This window comes from Rosa chinensis, chromosome 7 (assembly GCF_002994745.2).
Source record: "Rosa chinensis cultivar Old Blush chromosome 7, RchiOBHm-V2, whole genome shotgun sequence".
NCBI lineage: Eukaryota > Viridiplantae > Streptophyta > Magnoliopsida > Rosales > Rosaceae > Rosa > Rosa chinensis.
In genome coordinates this window covers 14,613,270-14,636,583 of record NC_037094.1, presented here as the reverse complement: position 1 = coordinate 14,636,583, position 23,314 = coordinate 14,613,270, and the positions used below count along the sequence as shown (strand labels likewise).

Here is a 23,314-nt window from a genome sequence, read left to right as displayed (position 1 = left end):
ACCATCAACCATAGCCACAAACAAACCCCGAATCGGAGGAAACTCGGCGTGAAGGGTTTTGATCTTGATTCATTAGTCTCATACGCCGTTTCTTTAAGGGTTATGATCTTGAAGCGTTTCGCTAACCACCGATTATAAAACTCGTGCATTTGTTTTCAGAAATAGGATCATTTGCAGAGCTTGAGGATATGTACACAACTAAAACTAAAAACAATCTGGAAATGATTGAATATTCGGGTTTATATGATTATCATGCTCTTGTCTTTATGATTAATTTGATCTTCTCTTAAATAATAAAACTGGGTTAGCAGATGAGCTCACTGCTTTGCTTATGATAGATGTAGAAACGTTGATGGCGTTCTGGTTATCCTAAGTGGTATGATTAGGACACAAAAAACATATATAAATTAGTGAAGAAATATACAATAAAATGTGGAGTAGATGACCGTAGCCATCAAAATCCTAATTGCAAATTCATTATTATTTTGGGTTGGCAATATTTAAGTAATATGATAGGGACATAATCAAGTGGAAGTTTCCTTTGAAGCCTCAAACATACAAAAGAGTTGTTAGTATCAAGCAGAGACTAGTTCCTCCCTGGTTTTTTCATTTTCGTGGTTTTCGAATTCCCAGAGAAATTCTTATGCGGACTTTTCACATTCATGATCTCACTACGGACTACCGAAGAATTTGGTTCTTGAATTTGCTTGAAATGGTTTATCTCCCTACGGATCAATCATGGCCTAGAGTCTTAACACAAGTCTCTTTTCTTCTTTGAAGAGATTATAAGCAATGGTTTAGGACACGCATGTGAGGGGCCATGAACCATTGATTGATGTGAGGGACTACCATGTTGCATTTTAAGCAAACGACATGGAAAACCCCCCAACAAAACAAAATAATGGGGGCTCACAATTAAATGAATGGAAATTATTCTATGCATCGACGGTGTAAATGACCCAACACTTATAAGATAATCTCAACCCTTGATATTTATAATTAATATTTTTATTAATAACCTAAGAGTGTATTTAATATAATCTAACAATCCATTTGTGTTGGTGCACTGAATCCTCCTCCTTAAATGAAGGATGAAAGACTACCTACTTATTACCCTGGAAATTCGAAGAACACCCTTCCTAATAGACATGCTCGCCCAACCACAGTGATGTGATCGATCGAGCCCATGGGAAACCCTAACTACTCTTACTCGTGAAATGTAAAAGTCATTTGAACAATGTTATTTTATCATTTGAACTATGTGACAATTTGTCAAAATTAACAAATTCGCGCAATCTGACACTAATATATTCTTGTAATGTTAACACATAATCTTAGAGTCGTGGTCATGATATCAATAGCAATAGTAACTACAGAAGTCTTATTTTCAAACAACAATAATTACAAAAGCGAAAGGCCCAAAGCCGATGAAGAAGAGTCTCATTCCTCGACTTTTCCGGAAGTGGTGACCTCTCCAATGGCTCTGCCCTTCAAAAACCTAAATGTACCCGCGACACAGCTAGTATTGACGACGACTCGATTCAACACTGATTTTTGCCTTGCCAAGCAAGTTAAAAGGCCCCTGGATTTCAATCTTAGATTCTTAACTTTTTGCGCTTGACCTTTTCTTGTTTGGCTCTATATATTAAACCCCTCTTTGGCACATAGGTCACTCCGTCTTCCACGAAGGCTTAGTCCTCCAAAGAAAAGTCTTCACTTCTTCTTCTTCTAATCTTCTTCTTCTGCTTCTGCTGCTTCCCCGTAAAAACCCTCTGCTTTCCTCTTTGTTTATAACCGGTCGTTCTCCCTAATATTTTACTAGCTAATCTTCGTCAGAGCTTCGGACCCAACAGAAATGAAGGTGCAGTTTCCTTAACCAATCTTGATGCTTAAGTTTCATTTCTTAATTTTGTTAGTCCAAACCTTTTTTTTTTTATCTGATCGTTTCATTGACCTTGGTTTTATTATTTTCTCAATGTTCTTGCTGTTACAAACTGGCCCTTTTGTGCTTTCTCTCTGATAACTTTTAAGTGACAAATTTTTTTGTCTTTGATTTGTTGCAGAAGGTGGTACTGAAACTTGATTTGCACGATGACAAGGAGAAGCAGAAGGCGTTGAAAGCAGTGTCTGGCCTTTCTGGTATGATCTAGTTATGCTTATGCAGATAAATTTAATTTGGTTTACGTATCTAAACCTGTGTTCTATTTTTCACTTTTCGACATCAAAACTTTGAAATACATATAGCCTCTGATTTTCCTCTGTTCAATATGCTTTGACTTTATTGCTTAGATCATTGACTTCATCTCATGAATTTGAATCCTACTCAAATTTATCTACTTTCGGAACAATATTTAGCTATAGTATTCATTTTACATGGGTTTGCATAAACTTAATGTCTCTGTTTCTCCTCTGTTCTTTCATTTTTGCAGGCATTGATTCCATTGCTATGGACATGAAAGAGAGGAAATTAACTGTGACTGGCAATATTGATCCGGTTGATGTGGTGAACAAGTTACGGAAAGGTAACTGGCACACTGAGATTTTGACAGTTGGGCCGGCGAAAGAAGAGAAGAAGGATGATAAGAAAGATGGAGCTAAGAAAGATGATAACAAGAAGAAGGACCCGAATGAGCAAATTGCTGAGCTTGTGCGAGCCTATCAAAACTATAATCCGCAGATGACGAGGTACTATTATGTGCAGAGCGCAGAAGAGAACCCAAATGCTTGTGTTATTTCTTAATTAATTGTGTCATTTAGGACCAGTTAATGAGGATTTGGGAGCAGTTTATAAAGCAAGACAGATTATATATGGTGGTGGTCTGTACAGTACAACTACAATTAGCTTAAATAAGTGTTTGAGATTTATCTGAGTTGCAGTTTTGCTGTTAATGGTGTTGATGTTGATTAAGCTAATCAATATGATCCCTCTTTTTTTAGAATAATGTTGTTGACAACTCCATATACCAAATCTTCATCAAATTTATGTTTTGTTTCGAGTTGTTTTGATCTCTCAACTTCTTGCAAGTCCAGGGCCAACAATAATAGCTTATTTAGTATGATTGCTCGCGGATGAGTGGATGACAATATAGAAAGGAATAGTATTCATCATCTGGGTGATTTAAATAAAAGATGGGAAATGGTTATTTTTTCTTCTTGAGAAGGACTTCTTTTTATGTGGAACTTAAATATTGAAAATTTTTAGATCAAGAAATTTGACTTCTAGGATAGACCAAAATTTATGTTGACTATTCATTGCAAAAGCTACAAATGTACATCATTGTCAAACTTTCCAGGTTAAGAAAATCAGATTCACTATTTAGAAATACAATTACATGTGCTCAATATCAATTTAAACCATGTTAATTTTCATTTCCCTTTTAATTTTTCAATGTCTTCATCTGATAGCAATGTTGGTGGTTCTTGATCATCAATTCCTTTGTAATAGACCTGGATTAGTTTCTAAATTTACCCTAGTGATTCACAGTTTTCCATCAAAATTTGCAGTTTGAAATGTCGACATAGCTCTTGTAAGTTAGCCATTAACTTGAAAGGGATGTTTTTCTGATGAGAAAAATCATAATCAGTTGGACAAATTATATATATCTAGTATCTACAGAAGTAAGAAGCTGTCAGGAAAGGGGCGGGCAAACAATCTTTGACCAAATTGTTAATCAAGATTCAGGAAACAAAATTTGGCTTTAGATGAAGTGAGAAGACAGACTTTCAGAGATATATCATCATTTTTTGTGTTGGTTCCTAATTCCGATGTTGGTTTTTGTAAAAATTTTGCTGGTACACATACATCGTGTTTAAGAATTGTGGAAGAAATGGTTACTTTAAACCAAGAGAATTTTTTTTCAAGTTGTATAAACAATAGAACATTTTGAGATAAAACTTTACATTTAGATTTTATGGAGTTAATTAACAAAGTAACATCAAAATTGGACTTCCAACATATTGTTAGGAATAAGATCGGTTGTTAATCTTTTCAGTGCTAATCTTGTGCCGAATTCTTTCAAAGTTGATTGTTTAAGTTGGGCAGATCCTCACACCCAAAAATGAAAAACAACAAGCAAGTTAGGTGCATTTCATCTAATAATAGAACACTTAGCCTTTGGAACTTCAAAGTTAATTGTACCTATTGATAGGTTTCTGTCAAGATTATCAGAAACAAACAGCAATAATCCCCCTGGAGTTTCAAGCTACTCCAATGTTTTGCCCAACTATTGATAGGAAGATGGCATATCAAATTATGGTTATCCTTCCGAATACGTATTAATGACCATACAAAAGTGTTCTATTTGCGTACTTAGTTCAAAAACTCATAGCAAATCAAAATCTATGGCTAGCTAGTCAATTTACCATGTCATGAAAGAATTAAAAAAACAAACAAACTTGAACTAAACCAAAAACCAATCGAGAAATTGAAAGTGCACACTCTTCACATACTTAGACTCTCTAAATAAATATTTCATCGATTTTACTATTTTTGTGTTGTTTTGTTCGACTTCACTCTCTAGAGTTAGGTTCTTTATGTTTCCCGTCTAAATATATCTTCCATTATTTAAATAAATTTTCTTCTATGATGGTTTATACTGAAATAGAAAAACCATTTTATTGTGACATTAGTTATACAACTTACATGCATGGCAAATGCACTTAAAAAGTTAAAAATGTACAAGATGATGTCATCTAACATGAAATTTTGTTTACCAATAATCTAACTAATCTTTTTGGTTGTTCAAGCAAACCTTCATCCCAACTCCATCGTTCTTTAAACCTTTGATGGAACACGAAGGACAATGACCCATTATTAACTAATGCAAAACAGATGGTGACATTGTAGCAAGCATAAAAATTGAAAGAGTTGGTACCTGTTGATCACAGCTAGGTATATAGTATTTGCTCATACAAGCAAATTCTTCCTCAAACTTCCCCATTTCGGTATCTGGTGCCTGTCATGTCATCACTAAAAAAAGTGGATATAAAAACGTGCGGTTCTTACTAAGAAGAGGTGGAAAACCAAAGGCTCCACAAATAAACACGTCTAGCTCCCTAATAGGTGTTTGTGATCATTTAGAAAAATTTTGGATTACACAGACTAAGAATCAAGTCCATAAAGGGTGTACGGTGGGCTGGCCATTGCCATCAACATAGTCCACTTTTTTGTGTTGGGCTTTGAAGTCCATAAGGGATGGCCATTGTCATTAGGTTTTTGGTGATTTTGGTTTACTTCGATTTGTTAATAACGAATTCTCATCTTCATATTTAGCTATGGCCGTCGAGGCAAACTCTGATGCGTTGTTGTCTAGTTAATGATCCTGTGGTCTTGCCTTGAGATGTTGGTAGTGGGGCTGATCTGGTTGCTACTGGTGGAGTAGTTGACGGTGGCGGGGGCAGCAAAGAAGAAGTATGCGAGAGATGGCGACGGTGGGATTCATCTATGGTTGGTTTTGATCGGGCTAGCTCTGTTGGGGTTCCTTGGTGGTGGCAGCAGTGGCGGCGGAAACGACGGTAGCGGCGGCCGGCGGGGGTTGTGGCAATTGTCTGCTTGCTATAGGTCATCCTAGGGTTCCGACTAATTGGGCCTATTGGACTTCAATTAGGCTTGGTTTTTGGATCTTATCTTGTTGGTTTTTATTATTTTTACGTAGTGTTAGAGACACAATAATTTTTTTTTTGTTTTACTAAACTCTAATATCAATTGTTTGTATTGATGTTATTGTTAACTAATAAATTAAGCAAATATTTTTTGATGAAAAAATAGTTATTTTATATTCTCATTTAGGAAAAAAATTCTTTAATTGCTTAATTTATTAGTTAACGAGCAACTTAGATGACGAATAAAATCAAAAAAGAATAAAAAGAAACTAAGCATCCAGAGAACAATTATGATTTGTTTTTCTTCGTTGCAAGAATAAGATGGTTGATGAATTTCTAAGGGATAAAGAGAAGAGTGGCGATGGGATACAATTAAGAAATGGCTAGAAGAGTAGAAGTGGATGAGTATTGACTTTAATTACAATTTATGTTAATTATTTTACTTAAATGAAAATAATTATTTTGAGGACATTGAACATATGAAATCAAAAGTGATGATGTGTCATTTGCCACGTCATTTGGATCCAAAATTTGGTATACAATTTGGAATCTCAAGCATTTGGATCCAAAAGTTATTATTGTACTGCTTACTGAATTACATAATAGATGACATTTCTAACTAAAAAAAAAAAAACCTACAACTAGAACGTGAACCTAAAAATTGCCTTCAAATTTTTCATGATTTTAGATAAATTAAACTTTAGACATCACCGAACATTGTGGGAAATGTTAGAATATGTGGACTTAACATTATCTTAATCACATTGAGATAAAATCAGTTGATTTAATCCTATGTAAATAACAAGGAGTACATGAATATAACTCTAATTCCAGTTATCTACGTGGGTGTATAGCTCCTAGTAGAAGTAGGGAACTCATTTGTAATCAACCTGAATTACATTAAGTGTTTGTGATAAATTCTAAGTCTCCTATCAAGATAAACATGAAGCAAGTATTGGACTCCTTATGGGATGAGTCCAGCTCAGGTTTATTGATCAATATAAATAGGGAGCAAAGTCCCTGTATTCATCACCGTTGTTAAGCATATTGTTCAGCCCCATTCTGAAGCTTTTGGTGTTGACATACAGAAGGCTTTCTGCTCTAGTTCTGCTGCTGTTCATTCTCGTTTCCAGTTGCTCAAGATGTCTAACCTTGGACAAGTTGTTTCTGCAGGGATCCAGAGCGTCATTGATCCAGGTGGAGTCCTAGTGCAGCTAGAAAAGCTATTCTGCAGATCATGTGATTGTTATGCAGCTGGTTTATTGTTCTTGATGTGTGTTGTATGATATGATCTTGTGGTTGATGTGTTGTTTGTTGCATCATGTAGTTTTAACAAATGGTATCAGAGCCTAGGAACTTCATAAAACACATATCATGCGTTTTTTGTTTTGGTTCAGAAAATTCATATTGTGAAAACTATTTTCTAAAAATATATAAATATATATATATATATATATTTTCTGTTTAGACTAAAAGCAGGCCTTAAGTGGTTTTAACCCGGCTTTAATACTAATCCAATTCATTAAGCAAATAAGCCCAAACCCGAGTTCAAAATTAATATATAAATCAAAGAATATTACCGTTGGAACATAACGGTCACTTTTGCTTTAGGGATCAGATTGAGTTAGGGCTCACTGAGATGAATTCTCGGTTATGGGATTCAAGACCCCTCTTTAGAATTGATTGGATCATGTGGAAGGGTTGAAATTTGTTGCTTGTTTTCTTTTGCTTCCGCTATAAAATATTTGTTGCAGCGCTGTAGCAGAGGCCAAGGTATGTTCATTGGGAATCCCAGAACTTGTATTTCAATTTCTGCATATGGAAAGGGTTGTCATATGGATTATTGTTTAGCATATGGAAAGGGTTGTCATAATCATATTTGGAATGCTTGATCATGCATGTTGAAGGAATTCTGCATATATGGTTGAATGACTTACTGTAATCGTGTGATATGAAGTTTTGGTTTTGAGAACTATATGATTACTGTGATGGTATGATTTGATGATTTAAGTATGCTATGGTTTTTAGTTAACAATTATGAATATATCTCCCAACATAAAATCTGCAGTATTGTTATTTTCATGGCATAAATTAATAAGTTCATACAGAAACTGAGCATATGGTTATTAATTCTAGTTTTGATATTCTTGAAAGATTGTATTGGTCATTTTGCACAAAGAAAGTTTTCATTATCACTCTTCAAGGATTTTAAGTTTTAACAAAACTGGAACTTGTGTTTCTGCATTTAAAATTGCACTTATATTTTGTCTTCCAAAGAAGTTGTTCACTGTGTAATTCTGAATGCAGAACAGCATCATATGTAATCACAACTATCTATTTAGATACCTTGAAGCTTTTCTTATCCAAAGATTTTGACTGGTTAAAGGAATGACTGATTTTTGTTAAATGCAGTATGGTGATTTAGAACTTTAGAATGTTGAGTTTTATGCCACAAAGGTGTTACTTGATGTTATTTCAGTTATGGGGTTTTATGGAAAACTAATCATGTATCTGCTAAAATTTTAAAGCTCATGACTGCTTTTGAATTTTATGTCTTTTGCTTGTGTTATTCAAATACATGATTTTGTTTTAAAGATTAACACACAGATAAAATCTTTTACTGCAGAAATCTTATTTTGTTTATTTTTTCTGTGTTTTTAGGTCTAAATGTGGTCACTATAGGCCAAATTCAGTTGCTTAATGGATGGAATTATAAGAAGTGGAGAAACCAAGTTGAATTTTATCTGTCTATGCATCAAAATATGGATCTTTGCTTGATTGAGGAACATCCATTAGAGCTAGACACTGAGAGCACAGAAGAAGATAGAAAATACTATAAGGAGTGGTATAGCGCCAATAGGAAAGCCAAAAATGTGATAAGAACCTCTATGTCTGACACAGTTAGGGGCTCGATCATTGAGCCAGAGCTTGCCATGGATTTCCTAGAAGCCATAGGAGACAAATATCAGGAGAGTGACAAAGCTGAGGCTGCTAGGCTATCCAAAAGATTTAATGACCTGGAGTTTTCAGGAAAAGGAAGTGTAAGGGAGCACATTATGGAGCTAATTGACCTCAACTCGAGGCTGAGGGATTTAGACATGGGAGTTAAAGACTCTCAGGTAGTGCATGTGGCACTTCAGTCATTGCCTAACACCTACAGTAACCTGAGAACCTCCTACCATGCCCAAGAGTCTAACTGGGATTTGAACAAGTTAATTTCTATCTGTGTAGTAGAGGAAGAGAGAATCAGGAAGGAAGGCAGACCAGCTACTGCAGTCAACCTAGTTGAGAAGCCTAAGTGGAAGAAACAGAACAAACTTAAGGCCAAGAAGACTACCACCACTAAAGTACCCGGCAAACCTGCAGAACATAAAGCTGAGAAACCTTTTAAGTTTAAGTGCTATTTTTGCAAGAAAATAGGGCACATGAAGAGAGACTGCAGTGGTTTCAAGGCTTGGATGATAAAGAAGGGTGAGTCTTTTCCAAATTCTGTCTTTTCTCTAGAAGTTAATTTTGTTAATATAGCATCTCACTCTTACTGGTTAGACTCAGGCTCACCTATACACATTACGAATTCCTTGCAGGGTTTAACAAACAGGAGGACACCAAAGAAAAGTGAGGTCCAAGTCTGTGTAGGGAATGGTTCGAGGGTAGCAGTTAAGGCCATTGGGACTCTGAAGATTGATTTAGGCTTAGGAAATTTTCTTTTTCTAGATAGTGTTTATTATATTCCTTCTTTGAAAAGGAATTTGATTTCAGTAGGTCTTTTAGTTAAGATTGGTTGCAAACTCATTATTGATTTCAGTGGAATAAAGTTGTTTCAGGATTCAAATTATCTTGGCTGTGGTGTGTTTATGCATGATTATTTGAAATTAAATTGTTCTGTTGCTCAACAGGAGATTATGTTGATTGAAAATAATCAAAACACTATTAAGGATAACACTGTCACAGGTACAAAAAGAACATTGTTCAATAATAAGTCTGCAAATATATGGCATAGAAGATTAGGCCATATATCTAAAGAAAGACTGAAAACACTCGAGAAAAACAAAATTTTACCTGCATTGGATTATACTGATTTAAAGGACTGCATTGAGTGTTTTAAAGGTAAATTGACAAACTGCAGAAAGAAAAAGGCCTTAAGAAGTCAAAACCTATTAGAACTAATACATACAGACATATGTGGTCCATTTAAACACAAAACTATATGTGGAAATTTTTACTTCATCACATTCATAGACGATTTTTCCAGGTACTGCTATATCTATTTACTGTCAGAAAAATCACAAGCTCTAGATGCATTCAAAATTTATAAAACTGAAGTTGAATTGCAACTAGAGAAGAAAATTAAGCTAGTGAGAGATCTGATAGGGGAGGGGAGTTCTATGGGAAACACACTGAAGCAGGCCAGCAGAAGGGTCCTTTTGCACTATATTTACAGGAAAATGGCATTAAGGCTCAGTACATAACTCCCTATAATCCTACACAAAATGGAGTAGCAGAAAGGAAAAATAGGACTTTATTAAACATGGTGAGAAGTATGATGTGCACTACAGGCCTACCTATATTTTTATGGGGTGAAGCTCTTAAGACTGCAAATTATATTTGCAATAGATCACCTAGTAAATCAGTAGACAAAACACCTTTTGAGTTATGGTGTGGAAGGCAACCCAGCTTGCATCACTGCCATGTGTGGGGATGCAAGGCTGAGGCAAAGTTGCCAAATGCACAGACACAGAAACTTGAATCCAAAACAGTCAGTTGCCATTTTATTGGCTACTGTGAGAAATCTAAAGGCTATAGGTTCTATGCAGCTCAAAATTTTACCAGAACTTTTGAAACTCATCAAGCAAAATTTCTGGATGAAGGATTTAGTAATACTAACTTTGAAGACTTGTCCTTGGAGTTAGAAGAAATTACTGAAAATCAAAATTTACAGAATATCTTACCTTTAATTCAGTCAAACAATGCAGATAATGCAGATACAGAAACTCCAAGCCAAAATCAAGCTTTAGAAGAACCAATAGGTTTAGAACCTCATATAGATGAACCTATGATTGATGTCCATTTAGAAAATAACCCTACAGAAGAACAAATTCCAACTCAGCCTAGGAGATCCCAGAGAGAAAGAAGACCAGTATATGGGGAAGATAGTGATTTTGTAGTGTACCTGCAAGAAACTGATATCCTAGGTGAAGATAATGATCCTTCAAGCTTCAAGCAAGCTATTGAGAGCCATGAAGTTGGAGAATGGCAGAAGGCTATGAAGGCTGAGATTGAGTCAATGCAGCAGAATTCAGTATGGGAATTGGTTAAACCAAACCCAAACCAAAAACCAATAGGCTGCAAGTGGGTGTTTAAGACAAAGAGAGATGCAAATGGAAATGTAGAAAGGCATAAAGCCAGGCTAGTAGCTAAGGGTTTCACACAAAAGGAAGGGATAGACTATACAGAAACATTCTCTCCAGTTTCAACTAAAGACTCATTTAGGATTATAATGGCTCTAGTAGCTCATTCCGCTTCTTCACGGGTCCTTGCCTGCTTGTTTTTATTTTTCGAACGAAACGGCTTAAAGTCGCTCCTCACGACTGCTATCGTTATCTTTGTTTATATTTTAGTGTAAGGTCCTAACTCGAAACCACCAAGTTTCGGAGACTTATCATCCGAGATAAATGAGATGAATTTGCTTATTAATTTAGGTAAATTTACCCAATTACGCTAATTATGTCATATTTGAATCTTCAAGCACTCTCTCGTACCCTCTTGTTGAACTCCTAACTTTTTCAATACAATTTGCCTCTATAGCTAAACATCTTCAAATAAATTATAAATGGACCTATTATTTTGTCTCCACATCTTGCTCTAATTTTACTAGTTTGCATAAAATATGCCCAAAACCACTAATGTGCAAACAAAATTTCAACTAATAATGATCCGATAACAAATAATACGTCAAACTGATTAATAAACTCTTTATTCGAGCCTGAAAATAGGTTCATCATTATCAAACACCAACAGGGTTACAAGAGCCACACTTGTCCTGTTAGCCCGTTAGGTGATGATTAAAGAGTGGTGTGGGGAAAACTGAAAATGAAAGGTAAAAGAAAGCAGAGTCTGAAAGACATGCCAGGGAATACTCTATAAACAAGAGGATGTTTCAGAGAAACTGAAGAGTGAATTGGTGAGTCTTCTTCTCATATTGAGGGGGTTTATATAGGGTTACAAAGTAGTGTAAATTTGCCCTACATACATTAGTATATTTGCTACACAATTTCTCTACCTCTCAATGTGCATTCCATACAAACCACACATTCTCCACTTCTTAAGTGCATACTCCATGATATAGACATTTTACCTATTTACTACAACACTCCCCCTTGGATATATCATGTCAGTAGTATTGTCTTGGAGGTGCGCTTCTAATTTGCCTCGTTAAAAACCTTGCCAAGTAATAAAACCCTGTGGGAAAAAACAACCTTGGTCGAAGGAGAAAAAGAGCACAACGCGCGTTGAGTGTGGAGTTTGTTTCTGGATAACATGGTGCTTCTCTTGTTGCCTCATTAAAAACCTTGCCGAGTAACAAAAACCCAGTGGGATAAAAATAACCTCGGTCGAAAGGGAAAAAGAGCACAACACACCCTTCACGCTTTTGAGACGAACATGTAGACATCTCTCCCTGATGTCTGTGCCTCCCCCTGATGACAACGATCATGGGAGTTCAGATAATTTCCGTAAGCCAATTCTTGCCACATGTTTCTCGAACGTGGATTTGGGCAATGACTTAGTGAACAAGTCTGCCACATTGTCCTCAGATCGAACCTGGTTCACCTTGATCTTGAGGAGCTTCTGTTGTTGCTGATTGTAGAAGAATTTGGGCGATATGTGTTTGGTGTTGTCGCCTTTGATGTAACCTTGCTTCATTTGTTCAATGCAAGCAGCATTATCTTCATAAATGCTCGTAGGCTCATCTGTGGTAGACTTCAAACCACAATTGCTTCGAACATGCGTAACTATGGATCGAAGCCATATACATTCACGAACTGCTTCGTGAAGAGCAATAATCTCTGCATGATTTGAAGAGGTAGCGACTAGGGTCTGCTTTGTAGACCTCCAAGATATCGCGGTTTTTCCCATGGTGAAAACATAACCAGTTTGGGAGCGACCTTTGTGTGGGTCAGAGAGGTACCCAGCATCAGCAAAACCTTCCAAAACACTTATATCGTTTTGGGATGGGGAGAGGGAACGCAATCCACCATGTGTGGCGTTCCTGACACTTGATGGGTCCGAATCCATCTTCTTTCTGTAGGGATAGAACAAGCCCATATCGATCGTACTACTTAGGTATCGAAAGATATCTTTAACACCAGTCCAATGGCGTCGTGTTGGCGCAGAGCTATATCTAGCTAGCAAGTTCACAGCGAATGAGATGTCTGGTCTCGTGCATTGTGCTAAGTACAATAATGCACCTATTGCACTTAGGTAGGGCACTTCTGCCTCTAGCACTTCTTCATCGTCATCTTTTGGACGAAATGGATCCTTCTTTGGATCAAGACTACGGACGACCATTGGGGTGCTTGAAGGCTTGATTTTGTCAGTGTTGAAACGCCTAAGCATCTTTTGGGTATAAGCTGATTGATGAATCAGGATACCATCTCTACGGTGCTCAAGTTCTAAACCGAGACAAAACCGTGTTTTCCCAAGATCTTTCATCTCAAACTCGGATTTCAAGTGTTCAGTGGTTTCCCTTAACTCTTTAAGGGTGCCAATTATGTTCATGTCATCGACATAAACCGCTACTATTGAAAATCCGGAACTTGTCCTTTTTATGAACACACATGGGCATAGTTCGTTATTGACATATCCCTTACCAATCAAGTAGTCACTTAGACGGTTATACCACATCCGTCCGGATTGTTTTAATCCATATAGTGAGCGTTTCAATCTAATTGCAAACGCGCTCCGTGGATTAGAGCCACTTGATTTGGGTAGTTGAATTCCATCTGGAATATTCATGTATATCTCTGTATCTAGATCCCCATATAGATATGCAGTAACCACATCCATAAGCTGCATGTTCAGTTTTTCGGAAACTACCAAACTGACAAGGTAGCGGAACGTAATAACGTCCATTACGGGAGAGTATGTCTCCTCGTAGTCGATTCCAGGGCGTTGTGAGAAGCCTTGCGCCACAAGACGAGCTTTGTATCTTACAATCTCGTTTTTCTCATTACGCTTTCTAACGAATACCCATTTGTGACCAACTGGTTTGGTGTTGGGTGGTATTGGTACAATTTTGCCAAATACCTTTCTTTTCGTTAGAGAATCAAGTTCTGCCTGGATCGCATCTTTCCATTTTGGCCAATCAGCTCTACGTTGACATTCATCAACGGAGCGTGGTTCGATGTCATCGGTCTCAATAATCTCACGCGCCACTGAATACGCGAATACATCATCAATGATGATGGAGTTTCTTTCCCACGTCCCATGTACACTAGTGTAATTTACAGAGATCTCTATGTTCTCATGGATAGGTTCTGACACTGAGGCGTCCCCCAATGATGTCTCTTGGACATAACCATAATCCGGAACATTCTCATGGGACGGATTTTGAGTATCGATGATCAAAGGATTTATTTGTGCCTCATTCGCTCTTTTTCTAGGGCGAGTATCCTTCGAACCAATCGGTCTACCGCGCTTCCTTGCGGGACCTACAGCCATAGATGCCACATTATTGCCATGTTGAGCAATGGTGCCATCTCCTAGCGTTAAAGGAGTGGCGTTATGTCCATTATTCGGGACATCAATCCTTGCAGGCACGTTTGCAGCAGGTATGTGTGATCTCGTCACTTTAGCAATATCAGAAAACGCATCAGGCAGAGTGTCTGCTACGTTCTGGAGCTCGATTATTCTTCGCACTTCAAGTTCGGACTGTGCGGTATGGGGATCGAGATGAGACATAGTGGGGACAGACCACGACAATTCCTGTCGTTCCTGTTGAACATTTGTGTTCTTATCTCCCCCTAATGATGGGAAGACTGTCTCATCAAAGTGACAATCCGCAAATCTAGCGGTAAAGAGATCGCCTGTCAAGGGTTCAAGATAGCGGACGATAGTTGGAGATTCATATCCAACATAAATGCTTATTCGTCGTTGTGGACCCATCTTAGTACGCTGTGGCGGCGTAATAGGCACATAAATAGTACACCCAAAAATGCGTAAGTGCGAGATATTAGGCTCGTACCCAGTCACTAGCTGTAACGCAGAGTAAGATTGGGTTGCAGTGGGTCGTAGACGAATTAGCGTCGCTGCATGTAATATTGCATATCCCCAAGCAGAAACAGGGAGATTAGTGTGCATTACCAATGTCCGTGCTATCATTTGTAGTCGTTTGATAGCAGCTTCTGCGAGACCATTTTGGGTATGAACATGGGGAACTGGATGTTCTACATCAATCCCCAGTGACATGCAATAGTCATCGAATGTTTTCGATGTAAACTCCCCAGCATTATCAAGTCGAATTGACTTAATTGGATGGTCAGGGTAGTGAGCCAGTAGACGGATAATCTGGGCGAGGAGTTTAGCATAAGCAGCATTTCGAGTGGACAACAGCGCGACATGTGACCAGCGTGTCGACGCATCAACCAATACCATAAAGTATTTGAAAGGTCCGCATGATGGTTGAATTGGTCCACAGATATCCCCTTGGATTCTCTGTAAGAACGGAATGAGTATTTTAGGATCCTTTGCGTAGGACGGTCTCGGTCCTAATTTCCCGAAGGAACAGGCTTTGCAAAATGAGCGAGGGCCTTAGAAGCAACCAATGAGGATTTTGGTTGGGCCTGAGCGTCTGTAGCGCTATTAGAAGCAAAATGTGTGACTACATCTCCTTCTATGGCATTGTAGCTATTTGGAGGAACAATCATGGCGTTATGCTCATGGTTGGTGTCATCACATGGGACTTGGCCAGCCTTATGGCGCCCCAAGACGGCTGCAGCACCAGATGCTGCAATTGTTGCGGTCTTGTTAAGTCCAGGAATCAATTCTCGATTCTTGCTTCTTCTCACTCTGAAGAATGGATGTCCGTGTGAAGTCTTTAGTATACGGAGCATCATATCACGACCAGGGTGCCCTAGTCGGTCATGCCAAAGCCAATATGTGTCAGAATCCAAGAGATCTTCTCTTATGACATTATTGGATTCAATTGGTCGAATTGTAGTGACATAAAGTCCACTAGATTGACACATAAGTTTCTCTAAGATGCGCTTTCGTCCGCAATCATTAGAGGTAATGCAAAGGAACTCTTTTCCGTTCTCAGTATGCGTTTCCGCATGGAATCCGTTGGCTCTTAAATCTTTAAAGCTCAATAAGGTTCGATTTGCCTTAGGAGCATAGAGAGCTTCAGTGACTTTAATCAAGGTGCCATTTGGCAATAGGAATTGGGCCATTCCATGTCCTTGAACTAAACCTGATGGCCCAGCCATCGTAGTCATAGTGGAATATGTAGGCAACATCTCCAAGAATAATTGCCTATGTCGTAGAATGGTGTGCGTAGTCGCACTATCAGCGAGACATTGTAGTTCATCCATTCCTTAAGAGAAAAGCTCGTAATTAAAAAAGGAGTCATAAAGGAAAGAACTCAACTTTTATTAATAAGCCAAACGGAATTACATCATCATTTATTTCATCAAAGAAAGCGTAATCCAATAAACTTAGTTAATGCAAAGCAATGGTAGTCGTCTAACTTCTTTCGGTAATTCCAATGCAAAGGTGACCAGGTGAGTAGAGAGATGTTGGTGGAGCAAAGGCTCGCTTAAGTACCAATTATCTCAAAACCTTCCTAGACATCACAATTACATTGAGTACGCCTACTTTTGAAGAAAGATTAATCCCATTGGCATCTACTATAGGATAATGTGGCGATTGCCTACATCTCTTGGAAAATGAAAAGACTTAATCAAAATCGCCAGTTTCTGGGTTTTGATTTTTGTCGTCTTCCACCCTTAGATCGAGATTGCCATCTTGATCTTCTTGTTCCATGTAATTTGCCTCCCTTGCTTCACGATACATTTTGTACGCGTTTGCAACATTCTGGGATGCTTTACATGCCCTTGCCCAATGTCCAGGTAGTCCACATCGGAGACAAGCATCATTATGGTCAGGTTCCTTTGATCGAGGTGCTTTAGGAGCACTTTGAAAACGGTTGTTTCCATTGGTGGTGTTACCACCATAACCGGAGGCTTGGCCTCGCTCTCTCTTCACACGTTTACCTCCACGGTTCCGTGCACGCCTATCTTGGCGGTTTCCTTCCTCTTTAGGGCGAGAATATGGACCTGAACGTCCATAATTATCCCTTCTTTTAGGGTTTCGCTCCTTGCGTCCTCCCTTGGAGGTGCGACTATAATTAGACTCCGGAATTGACTTGGTTCCCACGGGTCTAGAGTTATAGTTCTTCACAAGTATGTTGTCGTGCTTTTCAGCTACGTTCATGACACCAATTAGCTCATGAAATCTTGTGATGCGTCTAGCATTGATATCAATTCGATAGTTTTTAGCTATCATTAATGCAGAGACAGGGAAGGTAGAGAGAGTTTTCTCGATCAACATCGTATCAGTGATTTGATGTCCACAGAATTCCATCATAGACTTGATACGAAGTGCTTCCGAATTGTAGTCAAGAACTGTCTTGAAATCACAGAAGCGGAGGCTTTGCCATCTCTCTTCTAAGTCGGGAAGCAGGGAATCACGGACGTTGCCAAAACGCTGCTCGAGTTCTACCCATAGCTTTCTTGGGTCTTCCTCATTGAGGTACTCATTTTGGAGCGCGTCATTCATGTGCCTTGTCATGAGAATGATGGCTTTTGCTTCATTAGCCTCTCTCTTTGCTCTATTTGCTTCAAAAGCAAGAGCTTGTTGAGGAGTAAGCACGTCCTGACTTGGCTCTTGGATCGTACTCAGGATCCCATCAGCCTTAAGATGCTGGCGCATATCACGGATCCACCTGTGGTATCCTGCGCCTGTTGTCCCTAGTGGGTTGAAGCTCAACTTGTTCAGGTTACTCATCCTGAAGAACAACAAGAAAATAGGGTTAGTTTCGGAGCGAAAAAGGCTACCACGAAAAACTATAAACTTTCTGAGCGTAATCGCTTTCAAGAAATTAGGGATTTTCTGAGCGTAGTCGCTTCCAAGAAAATCTTGATTCCAAGAGGGGTTTTGGATTAAATCGAAACAATGATGTATGTGGTCGATTGTTTTCTTCTCAACAAATTCTAAGTTTGGAGGACTCTACAAGCTCCAAGCTTGGAGTGAGCACGAACCCCCACAGTTCGGCCTTTTTGGTCTCCCCTATGAAGAAGAAAGGGGGGTAGAATAAGGGATGTTGGAAGTCCCCGTGAAAAGAAGAGAAAAGTAATAAAAACTTCAAAAACGGGAACTTTTAGAAAAGTTTACCTTAAGAATTGACCGGAAAAAGTGTCCGGAAAGTCGCCGGAAAAGTGTCCGGAAAGTCGCCGGAAAAGTGTCCGGAAAGTCGCCGGAAAAGTGTCCGGAAAGTCGCCGGAAAAGTGTCCGGAAAGTCGCCGGAAAAGTGTCCGGAAAGTCGCTCGACAGATGTGTCGACAGCTGCTCGGCAGCAGCTCGGCAGCTGCTGCGCAGGTGCTAGGCAGGCTGCTCGGCAGGTGCTCGGCAGATGGCTCGGCAGGTGCTCGGCAGCTGCTGCGCAGGGCCTCGGCAGCTGCTGCGCAGGGGGTAGGCAGGGGGTAGGCAGGGGCTCGGCAGCTGCTGCGCAGGGGGTCTGCAGGGGGTAGGCAGGGGCTGTCGGCAGCACTTCGGCAGGGGCTCGGCAGCACTTCGGCAGGGGCTCGGCAGCACTCGGCAGGGGCTCGGCAGCACACTGACAGCGGTTCAGAACTTCCGGCAGCCGGTTCGGCAGGTTTCCGGCCGGTTCTGGGGGTTCTGAAACCGGTTCTGAGCTTCTGGGATCAAGGGCTTTGATATGTGATAGGATTTGGGGGTTTCTTGTAAGGTTGGTAAAATGACCTAGTTCGGATCAAGAACTTTCACTACTCTAATCGATTTCGATTCTAATTCTAGAGCGATTTCGTGCTGATAACGTGTTTCAGAGAAACTGAAGAGTGAATTGGTGAGTCTTCTTCTCATATTGAGGGGTTTATATAGGGTTACAAAGTAGTGTAAATTTGCCCTACATACATTAGTATATTTGCTACACAATTTCTCTACCTCTCAATGTGCATTCCATACAAACCACACATTCTCCACTTCTTAAGTGCATACTCCATGATATAGACATTTTACCTATTTACTACAACAGAGGACAGTTTTTATCTAAACCATTGTTGATTCATTCTTTGATTTCCTTACTTTCAGTCCATGTGTTGGATTAGTTAAAAGGACGAGACACATCACCCACCAGCTCTTTTGACTTCTTCCATAGATAAAGCCCCACTCTTTGTGAACTTTGAATTATTCCAAAGCTTAATATACATCAAAATTCATGTACAGTACAACTTTAAGATAAATCTTTGAGGACTGCACAAAACCAAAGTTCATTTCAGAAAATGTGATGCTTGGAAATGTAAAAAGCCCCAGGCATAACATTCTGGAAATCTTTTTCTAAGTTAATGGATAATTGGATATAAAAGCAAAGCATAAATAAATCCAAGAGGACAAAAATAAAAAATAAAAAATAAAAGTGAAGAGGAGTAGCAAATTTAAAGAAAAAGTAGCTATGAAAAGCACTTTTTGCCACCAAAGCCACCTTCAATTAGGCCTCATCAAAAAGCCCGCGGATCAAGTGGGCCGATGGAGGCCCGCCGGCCCGGAGGGCTTTTAGCCCGGTGACGCGCTCAAAGCAAGCGCATAATTTAACCCTGAAATATCGTTAGTAGTATAAGCAAATAGGGATCGTTCTATTCCGGGGATTGAGGGTACACCTGTAATTGTGTAACAAATAAAGAAAAGTATTATTTACAAAAATAAAATAAAGAATATAAATATATACAATTGTATAAACAAATAAAGAATTAAAATAAAAAAGTATTATTTACAAAAATAAAATAAAGAATATAAATATATACAAGTAAACACAAATAAAAAGGAAGGGGGGTTTAAGAATTATAGAATTGAAAATTAAGATAAAGAAAATATAAAAACACATGTACAAGAATGAAACATAAGAAACAAAGATTAAACCCAAGTTTATCATTGAATTCGAATTAACCCTACATTGTTCTTCCAAGTCATGTGAAAGGAGTTGATCATGTGAAACATTCGAAAGCAAACGATTTCCCATATTTTACTTTTCAATGCTAATTAATCTAAGCGAAAGCACCTAGATTAATCCTATTAAACATGCAATCAAACCCTAGAAAGCTAGTCAATCATGTTATGTTTAATGCATTACACATAGAGAAAGGCTATCAACTCAAGTGTACAACTTAGTATGAATAAGTTCACCTAATTGCAATCCTCTTCAATTGAATTCGATTTTTGTCCAAAATCTTTACTACTTTGATTCAAGTTTACACAAAACGAAAAGTCGATTTCATGTTCTTAAACCTAGCACCAATTACATGCAAATCCTATAAGTGTCGACCCAAATAAGATAAACATATAAAAGTTTTCTATCAAGCAAATTCAATCGAACAATCACACATAAGCAACTTTGGAATCACAACATAAGAATTGAAATTCTTTATTCAATCATAAAATTTCAGAATATAAACCTTGTTCAAACATAAATGTTAACGAAAAAACAATTCTCACGAAACTAAGCAAGATTACAAAGAAAGAGGTTGAATTACACCGTGAGATGGAGATGGGGATGAAGGATGAAACGTTATGGATTCTTGAATCTCGAAAGCAAGCTTCAAGGTGGAGGATGGATGATGATGCTCACGGCTCCTTCTTCTTCTTCTTCTCCCTTGCTTGAAACGTTGAATGCACTAGAGGATGGAGAGAAAATGGAAAGGAAATGGAGAGACAAAGAAGATGAGATGGATGAAGGAAGATGTTTTGAGAGTGAGAGGAGAAGTGTATTTATAGCCCAAAAAATGATGAATGGAGGGTGGAGATGAACATAAATGAAGGGCTAGATATGTTAGACAAATTTGTAAAAAATATCTTCCCACATGTTTATCACTTGTTCAACTTGAATTGATTTTCCTCCTCAAGTTTTTCCACTTGGTTGCAACTTTGATTTTCCTCCTCAAGATTTTCCACTTCCTTGCAACTTTGATTTTCCTCCTCAAGATTTTCCACTTGGTTGCAACTTTGATTTTCCTCCTCAAGATTTTCCACTTGGTTGCAACTTTGATTTTCCTCCTCAAGATTTTCCACTTGGTTGCAACTTTGATTTTCCTCCTCAAGATTTTCCACTTGCTTGGAGGTCCTAAAAAAATAGAAACAAATAAGAAAAATAGAAACTTTCCTAAAATGAAAAATGGCAACTTACTAAAAATGATAAATAGAAACTACAAAAATATAAACTTTCTACAAATAGGAACTTTCCCAATCAAAGAATGGAAACTTTCCTAAACAGGATTTTAATAAGGAAATAACGTAAGAAATGTAGGGAAATGCAGTTAAAACGTCGCATTAAAATGCTCCTATCACCCGGCTCGGCCCGTCAAAAAATCCGCAAAAGCCCGCCTTGGTGGGCCGAGGGCCGGCCCGCCTAAAGCCAGCAAAAACCCGGCCCGGCCCGTAGGCCTGGCCCGCCAAAAGGCCCGCTAGGCCCGGCCCGTAAAAGCCCGCTAGGCCCGGCCTGTAAAAGCCCGTAAAATATTATATATATATATATATATATTTGTAGTTATGTGTGTGTGTGTTTATAAATATATATACACACACATAGATATATATATTTGTGTGTGTTTATATATATATATATGTGTGTGTGTGTGTGTGTGTGTGTTGTATATATATATATGTATATATATTTATATATGTGTGTGTGTTTATATATATGTATATATATATTTATATATGTGTGTGTGTTTATATATATAATATATATATAGAGATATATATATATATATGTGTGTGTGTGTGTGTGTTTATATATATGTATATATATATATATATATATATTTATATATTTATATATGTGTGTGTTTATATATATGTATATATATATATATATATATATATTTATATATGTGTGTGTGTTTATATATATAATATATATATAGAGATATATATAGGGTTATATGTGTGTGTGTGTGTGTGTGTGTTTATATAGAGGATATATATATAGAGATATATATATATGTGTGTGTGTGTGTTTGTTTATATATATAATATATATATAGAGATATATATATGTGTGTGTGTGTGTTTGTTTATATATATAATATATATATATATATAGAGATATATATATATATGTGTGTGTGTGTGTTTATATATATGTATATATATTTATATATGTGTGTGTTTATATATATAATATAATAATATATATAGATATATATATATATATATATGTGTGTGTGTGTGTGTGTTGAATTTCTTATACTTCTATTATTCTATATAGAATATGTGCATATATATATATTCTACATATCGGTAATCGGTTGACCAATTAGATCGGGTTCAAAACTATGGTGAAATTGACTAAATTTTTAACCACACGCATAATTTATTGTAATAAACTCATCCAACGGTCGGTTTTTCCATTTTCTTTGAATTGATAGGGGTTGCTCTTTGGAGTGTATGATATATAAATATAGGTTTATAAGAGTAACTAAGTTTGACCTAGTTGATCGAATTCGAAACAATAACGAAATTGGCTAGATTTTCTACAATCACCATAAAACATTACAATCTCTCCATCGAGCGGTTGGTTTCTCCGAATTCATTTTCTACTTCATGGTTGCTTTAGAATGAACCTAAACAATTTAAATGCAATGTATAAGTCATACAACTAAAGGAATAAAATTGGTATACACCAATGTGTTTGTAATTAAAATTAATTTTTTTTATCTTATGTCCACGCACATCCATCGATGGAATATATACAAACGTGATGTGAAAAAATAAGCACGTTTCGCGGTTGCCACGCCAACAGTTAACCAATAAAACATATAAGTGACTACGGTTGACCAATCTGATCGGATTCGAAAATATGGTGAAATTGGCTAAATTTTTTACCACACTCATAATTTATTGTAATAAACTCATCCAACGGTCGGTTTTTCTATTTTCTTTGAATTGATAGGGGTTGCTCTTTGGAGTGTATGATATATAAATATAGGTTTATAAGAGTAACTACGTTTGACCTAGTTGATCGAATTCGAGACAATAACGAAATTGGCTAGATTTTCTACAATCACCATAAAACATTACAATCTCTCCATCGAGCGGTTGGTTTCTCCGAATTCATTTTCTACTTCATGGTTGCTTTAGAATGAACCTAAACAATTTAAATGCAATGTATAAGTCATACAACTAAAGGAATAAAATTGGTATACACCAATGTGTTTGTAATTAAAATTAATTTTTTTTATCTTATGTCCACGCACATCCATCGATGGAATATATACAAACGTGATGTGAAAAAATAAGCACGTTTCGCGGTTGCCACGCCATCGGTCAAACAATAAAACATATAAGTGACTACGGTTAACCAATCCGATCGGATTCTAAAATATGGTGAAATTGGCTAAATTTTTTACCATACTCATAATTTATTGTA

General features: G+C 37.6%; 1 protein-coding gene across 1 annotated transcript; it reads left to right on the top strand.

Annotated features, from left to right (window-relative positions):
- The first annotated feature begins 1,444 nt into the window (after positions 1-1,444).
- On the top strand, positions 1,445-3,009 carry LOC112180913 (heavy metal-associated isoprenylated plant protein 39). The gene is made up of 3 exons (XM_024319493.2): positions 1,445-1,861; positions 2,064-2,139; positions 2,430-3,009. Exons 1-3 carry the CDS (start codon positions 1,856-1,858, stop codon positions 2,738-2,740), a joined length of 393 nt encoding a protein of 130 aa, XP_024175261.1. The 5' UTR covers positions 1,445-1,855; the 3' UTR covers positions 2,741-3,009.
- Positions 3,010-23,314: the final 20,305 nt, after the last annotated feature.

Bases quoted from the DNA above. Each gene is read 5' to 3' on its own strand.
- LOC112180913 (XM_024319493.2), top strand. The intron at 2,140-2,429 runs GTATGATCTAGT...TCATTTTTGCAG, and splicing joins AGCAGTGTCTGGCCTTTCTG to GCATTGATTCCATTGCTATG.